A 14,312-nucleotide genomic window follows, 5' to 3' on the forward strand; every position below is an offset into this window, starting at 1 on the left:
CCTAGTGAAGCTGAGCGTCTTTCCATGTGCTTCTTGACCATTTATATAACTTCTTGGGAGAGATGTCCATTCAAGTACATTGTCCAGTTAAAAAATTGGGTTGTGTTTTGTTATTGAGTTTTAGTTCTTTCTTTCTTGGTGGCTCCACAGGCTTGTGGGATCTTAGCTCCCCATCCAGGGATTGAACCTGGGCCCCTGCAGTGAAAGCTCTGAGTTCTAACCTCTGGACCGCCAGGGAATTCCCGAGTTTTAGTTCTTTATATATTCTGGATATTAACCCCTTATCAGATATATGACTTACAAATATTTTCTCTCATTCTGTAGGTTGCCTTTTCACTGCTGACTGGGTACAGAAAGGTCAGGCTTTTTTCTTTTTTTCATTTCTAACTTCTACAATTGTCTAACTGCTCTCTTCCGTTCCTCATCTCCCGAATTCATTTCTTTCAAACCTGCTCTCTTCTCTGGCTCTCCTGTATCTGAAGATGGTACCACTCTTTGGCAGCAGGGTCAAACATGGAAACCGTTTACCTTCTCATCCCTTGTTAATGTCAAATTAGTGAACAACTTCTATTTACCTTCACTCTATTTATAAATCTAGTCACTACTCATTGCGTATCGAATAAACCAGGTACTTTACAAACATTGTTATTTAATGCATCCACAATGCTGTGAGGTCAAGGGGAAAATTAAAGCACAGGGATTAAAGAAGTTACCCAAGAGTACAGAGTTTAAATGACTAAAGCAGGATTTAAACTCTGCGACCTGAGCCTGAGTTGATCTTGCAATCTGTTGCTCAGGGAACTCGCCACGGTGAGCGGCTAAGGGAGAGCGACGTTCCCTCCTAACAGCGAAACCTTCTCACTCCCCTTTGCTGCTCTCCCGCGGCAGGGCGTCTCCTCCGGGGCGTTCTTCCGCCCGTTTCTGGGGCAAAAGGGCTCGCGGAGCCGGCTTTACTTCCGGTGAGGAAGGGAAAGGCGGGGGCGCCACCGGAAGCGAGGAAGGTGCTGTGTAATCACCCAGCAAGCTGAGGTCCTTGGATCTCCTAAAATGCCGGATTACCTCGGTGCAGATCAGCGGAAAACCAAAGAAGATGAGAAGGACGACAAGCCCATCCGAGGTCAGTTGACGTAGGCAGGAGCTCCGGGCCGGGGCAGGACCAGTCTTGGCCCGGGGTCCGGGATGGGGGGCTTGGATTCTTGCTCGGCGCTCCATCGCTTTTGTGCCGCTAGTGATTTGAGTCTGGTGCGGCAGCCGGGTTGACCGGCCTGTCCTCTCCGTCTCCCTCTACCAGCCCCGCGTCCTGTGTTCATCTCCCGCTGATCGAAATTTTTATTCACATTCAGCTCTCAGGTCTTGAGGGAGTCACGCGCCCCGCTTGGCCTTGCAGGCCTTGCAAAGTTCCCCGCCTGGCGGTGCTTGGTCGCCTGGACCCTCTTGGCTGTCCCTCCTCCCCCTCAAGTGACAGCTTGCTGTTATCACTGTATAGCCAGGATCCTGAGACATAATTTTCTTTTTTAAAAAACATTCCTTAGACTAGATAATTCATTCACATGATTCAAAACACGAAAGCGAAAAAGATAAATGGAAAGGTGTCTCATCCGTGACCCCGGCCCCCTCTTATCCACGGAGGCAACTGATGTTGCCGTTTTGCCTCATCTTTCTAGGCATTTTCTGTGTACATACAAGCAAGTTTGTTTGTATATTCTTTTTTTTTTTACATATATGTAACATGCTGTACATCTTGCTTTTTAAAAAATCTTAATGATATGATATAAGTTCATATCATTATGTAGAGTCAGTGTGGTCTGTATAGTATCCCAAATGATTGGGTGTTCAGTAATAATCATCAGTAATAATCATTATTGATGGACATTGCGTTTTCTTCCAGTCTGTTGGCCATTGTAGGGCAATGAATAACCTTGTTAATATAACTCTTTACTACATGCACAAACACAAGCTGTAGGGTAAATTTTAGAAATGAAGTTGTAATTTTTATAGACACTGCTGGGTTATTCTCCTTACAGACTATACCACTTGACCCTTTCCCCGCAGCACGTTCGTTCATGATTTCTTCCCAGTAGCCCCTTTTGTAAAAGCCTTATCTTTATGCTGTTTTCTTTTGTTCCTTATAGGCTATTTTAAAACATTCTTATGGTGGTTTTTTGTTGTCTTTCCTTCCTAAACAACTTCAACCTCTCCTAGCACCCTTTCTTCTTAATATCCACCCACCCCTCAGAGAAGGAGCATTTCCTCTCCACTTTCATCTCACTCTTTTCCCTTGAAAGAGGTACTCAGTCACCTAGTGTAAAATTTAGTCACAGAGATGTAACATTTCATCTGGGTAGGTTGTAATTCTATAACTATATTAACAAATTTATCCCTTGGATACAGTTATGACTAATGTGTGTAGCATTTTTCTGCGCTTCTTCCTCCATGTCTTACTGGATCTTTAGAGCAACACTGAGGCTGACATTTTTCCAGGTGAGAAGACTGATGCTCAGAGAACTTAAATGGTTTTTCCAAGGTTACTTAGCAAATGCATGACCTTGCTGGGACTAGTGCTTAGGTCGTTTTGAATCTCAAAGTCTGTTCTTTGGGCTCCCTGTTCTTGTTATGTCATATCACTTTGAAGCTATGTTATGTACTTTTTAAAATCTGCCTTCACCCAGTTAGATAAAAGTTCCTTGAGTCCAGGAACTATTTGATGGTTGTGTTTATATCATTACAACTTTTCACAGTTTTTCTCACTCAATGCAATCTGAATTGAACAGAAAAGAATCGTAAGCTCTAGTTTCTTTTGTTTGAATTTCATGTATTATCTCTTTTCTTTTAGCTCTGGATGAGGGGGATATTGCCTTGTTGAAAACTTATGTAAGTCCTTTCAATGTCTACAAAATATAGATGTTTTGTGTTGAAATAAGGACTCTTGTTGGTATTGGCCTTCCAGAATAGTTGGAAGAGACTGTCCAGCTGTTTAATCTTCACTGAAAAAAGTTATCCACCTACAGTTTCTATTTAGAATAGATCAGAGAGTAAATACTCAGTGTGTCTAAGCTTATACATTATCTTTGTACTATTTGTAATTAAAGTGCGGTACTATATTGAAAGATATTTGAAATAATTTACTATATTTAAAATGTATGAAAATGAATTAGATCTGAAGTGGTAAGTTTTAATGCATAGAAATGGACTTGAATTTTAGATAATTTCAGGCATGATTTTCATTTGTTACCTTGCATAATGGTGTGTTGCCTGTTAGGGGAATATATTGGTTCAGGAATAGTTCTGAAAATGATAGATTCCCTCTCTCTACTCTCATTTCACAAGCTTTAGGACAATAATAGCTATCACAAGTGTAACTGTTAAAAGTTTTTGTTTATAGTTTAATATATTGTTGGTATCCTGATATTCTAATTAAACTGACCTTTATCTCCTAGGGTCAGAGCACTTACTCTAGGCAAATCAAACAGGTTGAAGATGACATTCAACAACTTCTCAAGAAAATTAATGAGCTCACGGGTATGTATATTTTTTATTTCTGTTTCCCCTCTTTATGGGTAATGGTTTGATTATATCAAAGGAGCTGAAATGCAAATGTCACTCTTCCATGAATCACAGATTTAAAAAAATTATTATCCTTCCCATCTGTTAAGAAATTGGATCTCATTTAATAATCTCTTTTCATTACCTTTTACAAGGAAGTTTAATGCTTAAGCAATTAAAAAACATCATCCTTTAAGCAAGTATTGGTTCTGTTGGTCAAAGCCAAGTTCAGTTGACTATAATAAATAAGTCAAAATTTCTTCTTGAATAAAAATATGATCTCACATGGTACTGCTTGAAGCAAGCGGGCTATGGCCTAGTAGTCGGAAACTTCTTTTAGGGAACTTGGGTGGTGAAGTTTTATATTGATAGTATTTGACTTGCACAAAAAAATGTCAAAATATGGCATCGCATCACATTTTGACCTGTGACTACTTTAGGGCCGTGGTTTTCAACTGGGATCATCCCCCTAGGACATTTGGCAGCATCTAGACTCATTCTTGATTCTCCCAACTTAAGGGGGAGGTGGTGCTAGTGACTAGTGGCCAGAGGCCGGGACGCTCCTGACCATCCTGGAATGCACAGGACGCCCCCCACGTCAAGTTATTCAGTCCAGAATGGTAGTGGTGCTGGGGTGAGAAAGCTTGCGTTACAGTCCAGTGAATTTTGTAATCTTTCCTTACGTAGGTATTAAAGAGTCTGACACTGGCCTGGCCCCACCAGCACTCTGGGATTTGGCTGCCGATAAGCAAACACTCCAGAGTGAACAGCCTTTGCAGGTTGCAAGGTACGCATAGTGCTCTGTGGAAATTTATTTTTATCTGTACTTTCAGGTACTTTTTCAAGTCTTGGGTATAATGTAATAGTTCGTAAAGAATTTTTATGCCATATTCCAAGTAAATGCAGCTTTCTCCAAAAGTATCTGGGGTTAAAACTTTATACTTTAAACAATTATTTAAGAAATAGATGAAGACATAATCATATAAAAGATTCAAATGATACAGGCAGATACAGAGCAAAATATGAAAACCTTCCTTCCCGTCTAACTACTGAAAATGATTTGGTCCTCTTAATCCTGCAGTGCGTCTTCATGTATATATTTACATACAAAGAAACGTCCTGTTTTCTTTTTAGATATAACTACATATTTTGGAAATCTTTCATTGTCTTTGTTATAGATGTACCTTTTTTATTTCTTGTTTCTCTTGTTTTTTAAAAATTACATAATATTCTGTAGGTGTTGGGTTGTTTGCAATTTCTGTTATGATAACAGTGCTGGACTGAACACTCATGTTAAATATTTCTCTACATATGTGCATACGTTTCTATAGTATAGCTTACTAGAAGTGGAATTATGGGGACAGAGGCATTTATCGTTTTGAAAATGTGTGAAAAAAAGTGATTTGGCCAGTCTACACTCTCACCCAAAGGTTTTGAGGGAAATGCATATTTGCCTGATCAATGTAAGATTTGTAATTATTGATTTTTACACTTTTGCCATTTGGGCAAAAAAATTTAAAAAAAAATTCACTTTAATTTGTGTCGTGCTGATTAGTAGTATGATAGCTACTTCTTATACTTATTAAACATTTGTATTTTTTTGACCATTCATGTTTTGTTCCATTGGATTGTTTCTTGTTAATTTTTAGGAATGCTTCATATATTGTACATATTAATCTTTTCTTAAATATGCTACAAATATTTTTTCTCAGTCTCTCACTTGACTTTTAACTTCTCGGTACTTTTTGTTGTACTGTTTTAACTTTTTAGGAGGTAAATAAAATATGTTAGCTTTGTCATTATACCTTTTGGGTTTTAATGTTGCTTAAAAAGGCCTAGCCCATTCCAAGATTATAAACATGTTCTCCTGTGTTTTATTCTAATTATTGAAAGTTTTAATTTTGCCTCTTTAATACAGTTACAGGTTATTTTTCTTTCGTCTTATCCTCCTTTCCTTTTTCTGTCTTTCCATGCTTTCCTTTATTTGCTTTTTAGTTTTATCATGGTTTTAAAGAGTTAAATAGTTCTATAACAACAGTTTTCCCTAATTCCTCTTTACTAGAGACACCTATTTTCAAAATTTTTAGGTGGTTATTTTGGTTTCTGCCTTTCTATTTCTAATGGATAGTGTCAAGTTTTGTATATTGTAGATCACTTTTTCTTGATTTTTTAGTTTCAGGTGGTGTTTATTGGTTTTCCCACCATGAAAGATGAGGATTTTGTTTTGCTTTGTTTCCTCTACCTTCATCCCAAAGACATGTCCTTCTCATCCTTATGGCCTCATAATGTAATTATATTAAAATTTTGGTTAGATCCGTATTTAGTGTTTTCATAATTATGGCTAAGTAAACCCTATTCACAAAGAGCCATTAGTAAACTGTGATTACTTTTCCTTTCTTCGACCACCTTTTGTTTTCCTTGCCCTAACTGTCTCGTTTTTTCATTTGCCTTGTTGTCTATGTATATTACTAACTCAACCCCCCGCCCCCCGGTTTTTCCCGATCGTCTCAGTTGTTCTTCAGATGCATTAGGTCCGTCAGGTTTTCTCATGTGTACCTCAGGTGCATCAGCTGCATCAGGTATTCTCTCAGGTTCATCTTCCTGAGCAAGCCTTTCCCAGCACTTTCTGACCTGCTTCAGTTTGGACTGGTTGCCCTGAACGCCTGCTGAATCACGAGCATCCTGTGACTTCTTACCCTGGAGGTTCCCTGTGACTCTCTCCTGTTGCTCGTGTATCACGAGTTTCTCTTTCTGATTTCTTTACACCCTCATTAGGTGGCCTGTATTCTCTGGTAGCTTCCTGAAAGGGTCATTTGGGAGGTACCATTTGAGACCACATATGTCTGGAAATATCTTGGCTGATAGAAAATTCTTCTCCTTCAGAATTTTGAACGCATTGTTACATTGTCCTCTGCCTCCCGGTGTTGTTAGTCTGAAGCCATTCTGATTCCCAGTCCTGTATATGTGACCTGTTCTTCCTCTGAAAGTTGTAGGGTCTTCCCTTGTTCTCAGTGTTCTGAAATTCCATGGCTGCGTGCCTTGGTGTTGGTGTGTTCTCAGCTGTGGTGCTGCGCTCTCATGTCCTTCAGCGTGCACATTTTCTTGAAACTATTTATTTGTAAATAGTTTCTTTACATTTTCTTGGTCCTCTGTTCTGGACCTCTGTTACAGGGATATTGGACCTCCTGGAAATGCTAATCTTTCTCTCCTGCTTTTCTTTGTTTTGTCTTTTTGTTCTACTTTTTTGTTAGATTTTCTTAACTTTGAGTCTATGTATTGATTTTTTTCCCTCTCACTTAAGTTTTTAATTTCCAAGAGCTTTTCTTTCTTTCAGTGCATATGTTGTGTTGTCCTGTTCTCATATCATGGTTGTAATATGCTGTCATGTCTAAGGAAGTTAAGGATAACTGGAAGGTTTCTGTTTCCTCTAAGATGCTTTTTTCCTCTTTGCTTGCTTGGTGTCTGTCTTTTATGTTAGATGTCTGGTAATCTTACTTTGTGCTTTTGTTTAGTGGGAGACCAAAAAGCTGATAGAAGCTCTAGATTCAATAGTGAGGCATGTCTATCTCAAGCTTCACTGTAGCTTATATGGTTAAGTGTTTAGTTGGGGAGCCTTCAGGGTCAGTATCTTTAGATCCTTTCATTTGGATGGTCACTTTTCCCAGAGAAGTTGTCTTCAGTCTCGTGTTGTCTCCAATCTCCAGTATTTTGGAAGAACAGTGGAGATAGAGGGCTAGGGAATGTCAGTGGCAGGTTCACTTATGTTTAATCACCCTTCCCCTCTCACCTCCACACTCTCCTCATTTTCATTGAAGGTACCACCACCCTACCCCTTGCCCCAGCATTTCTTGACACTTTGTTTTACTCTCCAGAATATTTTCATCACCTCCAAAAGAAACCCCGTACCTATTAACTGTCCCTATTCCCCTCTCTCACTGGCCCCTGGCAACCACTCATCTACTTCCTGTCTCTATGGATTTGCCTGTCCTGAACATTTCATATAAATGTAATTATACAAGGCATGACCTTTTTCTGGCTTCTTTAGCTTAGCATAGTGTTTTAAGCTTCACTCACGTTGTAGCTTGTATCAGAACATCTTTTTTTTTAATAGCCAGATTATATTCCAGTCTAATTTCTCTCTTCGTTGATACTCCCTGGTGAGACATTGTTCTCAGACCTCCCATTAATTCTTTAGACATGGTTTCCTTTGGTTTTTAAAAAAATATTTATGACACTGATTAAAGTTTTTGTTTAGTAAGACCAATGTCTAGGCTTTCTCAAGGACAGTTTCTGTGTACTTTTTTCCCTATGTATGGGCCATATTTTTCTTTTTGTGTCTCATAATTTTTTGATAGAAACTGGACATTTTAAATAACGTCAGTTCTGGAACTCAGATTTCCCCTTTCCCCAGGGTTTGTTACTGCTGCTGTTCCTTGCTGTTTTTTCTTTGAAGTTTTTTGGTCAGCCTCTTGTTAGCCCCAACTGGTAAATGCCGCCTCAGACAGTTGATGTTAAACAGTTGCCACCGATTGTTTCCAGTAAATGTCCTGTGGGCAGGGGGTGTGTAGACAGTGAGCTCTGAGTCTGGTCAAATAAAAGCAAGCCCTGAGAACGGAGCTTTTCAGCTAGCTGCCAGACAGGTCAATTAGTTCTCTGGGGTTGGGCTTTTGGGGAGCTCCAGTTCTTTGTCCCTGCCTTCCCCCAGGAAGGCTGCTTGTTTTCACATCTATCATGGCTGTGAGGCTGTTGGCTTTCAAGTCTTGTGCAGAGCTGGGGAGAGGGCTGTGGGATGAAGGCGAATTTAAACGCAAAATGCTCGCTGTTCTTACCAGGATTCAGCCTTTTTTTTTTTTTTTTTAATTTATTTATTTATGGCTGTGTTGGGTCTTCATTTCTGTGCGAGGGCTTTCTCCAGTTGTGGCAAGTGGGGGCCACTCTTCATCGCTGTGCACGGGCCTCTCACTATCGCGGCCTCTCTTGTTGCGGAGCACAGGCTCCAGACGCACAGGCTCAGTAATTGTGGCTCACGGGCCTAGTTGCTCCGCGGCATGTGGGATCTTCCCAGACCAGGGCTCGAACCCGTGTCCCCTGCATTGGCAGGCAGATTCTCAACCACTGCGCCACCAGGGAAGCCCTTGAATTTTATTTTATTTTTGTATACAGCAGGTTCTTATTAGTTATGTTTTATACATATTAGTGTATATATGTCAATCCCAATCTCCCAATTCATCACACCACCATCCCACCTCCCCGCCACTTTCCCCCTTGGTAAAGAGAACTTAATGATGAAATATTTGGGTTTAATTTTCCAGGGGAATGTATCTTTTGAAATTTTTATGGCTTGGCTAAAGTTGAGCAGACCCTTGGGATTGAGCATATTCTGTAGAGAAGGATCCTTAACAGTGGCCCAGTTTCTGCAGTTCTAGTTTACACCTGCTTATTAGTGTACTGCATACCCAGGAGAGAATCTAGTTACTTGAATTCATTATTAGTGGTTCAGGTTCCTTACTCTAATCAAGCCTTTTGCCATGTTAGATGCACAAAGATAATCAATGCTGATTCGGAGGACCCGAAGTACATTATCAACGTGAAGCAGTTTGCCAAGTTTGTGGTGGACCTCAGTGATCAGGTTGCACCTACGGACATTGAAGAAGGGATGAGAGTTGGGTAAGATTTCTATTTGCAGTAAATACTTGTCTTTCATTGAAGATGCCATGTCACGTTCACACCCTTGGCTTGCTTCTGAATGGGTGAACTGGGTGCCATGGAGTACTGGGGTAGCCTAGGAGAGGGCTGCAGTTGGACAGCCTTGCTGCTGCTGCATCTGTTTCCTGACCTCCCCACCCCCACTTGGCCTTTTATGCCCTCAAGTGTCATGATCAAACTAAGTACAGAATTGTAGAGTTGAGTTTGCCGGTCTATTTAAGGTAACATGGTGTAGGTGGAGGAGGCACTTGCTCTAGGATGGTTATGAGGATTAAGTGAGTTAATGTAAATAATGTATATAGAACACATGATAATTCACTCAGTAAATTTTTTGAATGTATTGGTGAGGCTCTTTTTTACCTCCTTAGTGTGGACAGAAATAAGTATCAGATTCACATTCCACTGCCTCCTAAGATTGACCCAACAGTTACCATGATGCAGGTAAGAAACTATGGGAGGGAAAAGGAATGGCATGACTAATTGCATCCATCTCAAAAAAACGTTGAAACTTTTAACTAATAAAATATTAATATGTGGGTATGTATTGAAGAGTTGCCAAAATTTTTAAAACAATTTTTCAGATGAGGAAGTCTTTATTTTAGTAGTTTGTCTCTCACTTATTGTCATAACAAGTAATATAGCAAGTGGGTCTAGGACACTGGGCAGTGTATTCCATTTTTATTATAATTCTTACTTGCTATAAATCTGATTTTTCTTTTAGGGTATTGGGTCTGCTCTACTGGATAGAACAATTGGATTAGTATGCAAAAGCGTGTGGCTCTATGTTGTACATTTTCATCCCTCTCTTAGGTGGAGGAAAAACCTGATGTTACATATAGTGATGTGGGTGGCTGTAAGGAACAGATTGAGAAACTTCGAGAAGTAGTTGAAACCCCATTACTTCATGTAAGTGGTTGAGTCTTTTGCCTTTTAAATTTCTTTGTACAAAGATGTGACAGCGTTTTGTGTACTGTGCACTAAAATTATGCCTATATATTAGTTTTAAAATTTTATGTTTTCCTAAACGAAAATTTTTGATGGGGTAGAGGGTAAAGGTGTGGAGAATTGGTAAGTTCCAGAAGAGAAAGCAAAAGGATTTAGTCATCAAGCCTATTCAAAAAAAGAAGAATCTGCTATTTAGAGTGACAAGGGAGGTTGAGGCGTAACCTTTAGAATAGGTTGTAGAAGAAACAATGTGTTTTAATGCTATCAAGAAGAAATGGGCTTTAATTGAATCAAATTAAGCCTGGGGGGATAATGGAAAAAACTAGGATATTAATTATCATATTATTATGTATTAAATATGAGATAATACTTTTGTTCTTTAAACACTGTAATTTTTTAAAATTAGGGGAAAAAAATGTTTTGTTAACCCTGGGTAATAGAAATACCTTTAAAAGCCATTCAGCCTTGTGTATTAATATGAGTCTAGTTTAGATCTTATGTCTTAGAATAAGTAAAATTCTTACTTAGATCAAGTATATAAATTGTGGACTTAATAATTTTGGTTTAAAAATACTGATGTAGTAGTAGTCTTGCTTTTATTATAGAGAATTGATAAGTGTAAAACTCGTGTCTCCATCACAGCCAGAGAGGTTTGTTAACCTTGGCATTGAGCCTCCTAAGGGTGTGCTGCTCTTTGGTCCACCGGGTACAGGCAAGACACTCTGTGCTCGGGCAGTTGCTAATAGGACTGACGCTTGCTTCATTCGAGTTATTGGATCTGAACTTGTACAGAAGTACGTCGGTGAGGTAAAGTAAATTGATCATAATCAAAGAATATGTAGCTCTATGAAAGATTTATACAGCATAGATGAAATTAAAATGGGAATTCCACATTGAAGATTGAGACCTGAAATTTTTTGATTGATGGATTGTAATCAGTAGGTCAGAAGCCCAGAAGCCACCAGCCTTCCCGTGTGGTCATTTGGAAATAAAACTGCTTAACATTTTTAATCAGTATGCTCCCTACTCAGAAGGGTGACATTTTCTGCAGATTTGATTTGTAAGATCAATAACCCAGTAATGCCCAGTGAATGCATTCAAAAGTATATTCACTTCAGGGGCAGTGTTTTATGTTGTTTTGAGAAAGAGAACAGAGATTGTCTATGTGTATGTGTGTGGGTGTATGTACACACATGTATGTACACACACACACACACGTTTTTTTCATTAGAGAGTAAGTCTAGGGCTGAATATATTATAACTGAAACATTAATGATTAGTATACTTACAATGAGAATTAGAAAAAGGATCTGCATGAGTTGAGATATACTTTTATTCCTTATCAAAATCAAATTCATTGATCAGAAATGCCAAGTGATGGATCAGATGCTTTTATTTCCTCAAGTTTTATTGATTGAAATGGTGCCTTTATTTTATTTAATCGTGTTAATTTGACCTCTTCAGGTCTTAAAGTTATTGGCTATTTAATAGGTACAAAATCATGAAATTACTTAAGATTGTTTTAAAGCTAATAAGATTAATTTGACGGAATAGGTAACAAACTTCAGTCCTCCTGAAAAAGCTTTCGGTAATAATGGTTGAGAATACTGTTAGGAATATTAAAAAGTTTGAAGTATAACTTACTATATTTTAAAAGATTTAAAAACCAACTCTGAATTAACACTTTCTTTTTTTCATCAGGGGGCTCGAATGGTTCGAGAGCTCTTTGAAATGGCCAGAACAAAGAAAGCCTGCCTTATCTTCTTTGATGAAATTGATGCTATTGGAGGTATGAATGGTATCTCGAGAACTTTACAACTGGGTTTCATGAGAATTCTGTAGTAATATGTGTAAAGTTCCCCTGATACATTAATCTTGTACAGAATTTTAATTCCAACTCTTTTATGAGCTTTAGCACATCAGAGTCACGGATCTAATAAACTGTAGGGCCACACCATAAAGGAAAGAAGCAGCATTATATAGTATTGGTATTTCTCAAAGTCTTTATCTTTGAACTTTGCCAGTTTCTTTCCTAGGGCACATATTTTCACTCCAGCAACTCCTAACTTGGGATACAGCTTCACTTAATCGGATCAGAAAGCACTGGGGCATAATTTAATTGGTGGTAGTTTTTCATAAAGTGTACATAAAATAACATTATTGGCTTCATCGATTTGATGAAATACAGTATTAGCTGTGCATTCTAGACAAGTTATTTTAACTACCTCTGAGCCCCAGTTTGCTGCTTTTATAAAAGAAATGATAATTCCAGCCTTGTTTATTTCATGGGTTTTTGAGGTTTGAAGTCAGTCATAAATGTGATTGACTTTGAAAACTCTATACTGTACTACAGGCCTTGGCTACTGTTACAGTCTATAAGAGTAATAGTTCCTATTAGCTGCAGAAGTGTCATATCACCAGACAGTTGTTACTTAATGAACTTAGTGACAAAAAAAGTCTTAAAAAATATAGTGGATGCTGTAACACTGTTTGGGGACTGAGGTTAGGATACCTAAAGTCTTGCTTTTAGACTGGATGGATGTTGTGGGCTTTGGACATTCTGTAGGTAATGTTCAAGGGCCATAATTTGACCGCAGTCTGTAGATGCGGTGTTGTGACCCTGAAGTCATTTTTGTAGTATCACTGGAATAAGCCTTATGATGTCAGGATGCTCTGAAACTGTGGCTTCCAAAATGGATTTTGTATAAAACAGTATTAGGGTGAAGGAAGAAAATATTGGTACTTTTCTTCATATTTAATCTCATTTTTAAAATTTCTGTTTTTGTATTTTATAATGTACGTAATGCATTAATACAACAGTATGTATTTATACAATTTTAAAATGAAAAAATGTATACGGAGGCCTCTTCTTGTGCTATTTTGGTTGAAATGAAGAAGAGTATTGACATTAACCTAGAGTATTCTAATATATCCAAATCAGTGTGATAGTAAGCTGTTAACAGTTCTACTGTATTATGGATTTAGCCATATTTTTAAGGACAGTTTTGAGAAATTTAGAAGAGTTTGGCATTTTCTTACATATACTCAAATACCATTATAGTGCTGAACTTTCCATGTATTCTTTTGCCTAGTCTAGGTGTATAGTATATTGTGTTGAATGGAGGTGTTTTTGAGTGACTTAAACCAAAATCCTTAAAGAGGATTTAAAAAAAATAAAGGAACTTATGTTAAATCAACCTATGACGAGTCCTTTTCTCATTAGTTTTGTGTAAATCAGGCTGTTCTTACAGGATTTGCTTAAAACTGAGAAGTTCCCTTGGGCTGGAGGGTGTGATCTGAGCTGAGATTTACTGAGCTGAGATTTACTGTGCTGCTCTGAGTAGATGTGAAGAGCGTCTTTCCTCCTGTCTTCTCAGGGGCTCGTTTTGATGATGGTGCTGGGGGTGACAATGAAGTGCAGAGGACCATGTTGGAGCTGATCAATCAGCTGGATGGGTTTGATCCTCGAGGCAACATTAAAGTTCTGATGGCCACAAACAGACCTGACACTCTGGACCCAGCACTGATGAGGCCCGGGAGACTGGACAGGAAGATTGAGTTTAGCTTACCTGATCTAGAGGTGGGAACATCATTTCACTGTAGAAAAGGGATTCTTGAAATTTTTTCTTCCTGTGCTGTTTCCCATTTTAATATTTGTCAATTCCCCTATTTTTAGGGTCGGACTCACATTTTTAAGATTCATGCCCGTTCAATGAGTGTTGAAAGAGATATCAGATTTGAATTGTTAGCACGACTGTGTCCAAATAGCACTGGTAGGTAGAAAGGTCTTGCTTCTATTTGCTGGTCTGTCTATTTGGGCTGCTTTAATTAAGCCTGTTATTTTCTTTTTGTTTGAAAGGTGCTGAGATCAGAAGCGTCTGCACAGAAGCTGGTATGTTTGCCATCCGAGCACGGCGAAAAATTGCTACTGAGAAGGATTTCTTGGAAGCTGTAAATAAGGTCATCAAGTCCTATGCCAAATTCAGTGCTACTCCGCGCTATATGACATACAACTGAGCCCTGGAGGTGTTCGTGAAAACACTTTTCACTGGAATCCTAACGTTATACAGACTTCTTAATAACCATTTCACACACAAAATAAATGGTTTTCAAAATTG

At 38.6% G+C, this 14,312-nt stretch overlaps 1 protein-coding gene across 1 annotated transcript; it reads left to right on the forward strand.

Moving 5' to 3' along the window:
- Positions 1-953: 953 nt before the first annotated feature.
- On the forward strand, positions 954-14,312 carry PSMC2 (proteasome 26S subunit, ATPase 2). Its single transcript, XM_059934126.1, has 12 exons — positions 954-1,117; positions 2,834-2,871; positions 3,438-3,519; positions 4,231-4,330; positions 9,079-9,210; positions 9,618-9,690; positions 10,060-10,155; positions 10,837-11,001; positions 11,896-11,983; positions 13,572-13,774; positions 13,871-13,967; positions 14,054-14,312. Exons 1-12 carry the CDS (start codon positions 1,048-1,050, stop codon positions 14,209-14,211), a joined length of 1,302 nt encoding a protein of 433 aa, XP_059790109.1. The 5' UTR covers positions 954-1,047; the 3' UTR covers positions 14,212-14,312.

Source organism: Balaenoptera ricei, chromosome 9 (assembly GCF_028023285.1).
Source record: "Balaenoptera ricei isolate mBalRic1 chromosome 9, mBalRic1.hap2, whole genome shotgun sequence".
NCBI classification, from domain to species: Eukaryota; Metazoa; Chordata; class Mammalia; order Artiodactyla; family Balaenopteridae; genus Balaenoptera; species Balaenoptera ricei.

What these genes read in the sequence shown, in the direction of transcription:
- PSMC2 (XM_059934126.1), top strand. Translation starts at nt 1,048, where the DNA reads ATGCCGGATTACCTCGGTGCAGATCAGCGGAAAACCAAAGAAGATGAG. An exon ending in GGACGACAAGCCCATCCGAG is followed by an intron (nt 1,118 to 2,833) that starts GTCAGTTGACGT and finishes CTTTTCTTTTAG; the next exon opens with CTCTGGATGAGGGGGATATT. An exon ending in TTGAAACCCCATTACTTCAT is followed by an intron (nt 10,156 to 10,836) that starts GTAAGTGGTTGA and finishes TCTCCATCACAG; the next exon opens with CCAGAGAGGTTTGTTAACCT.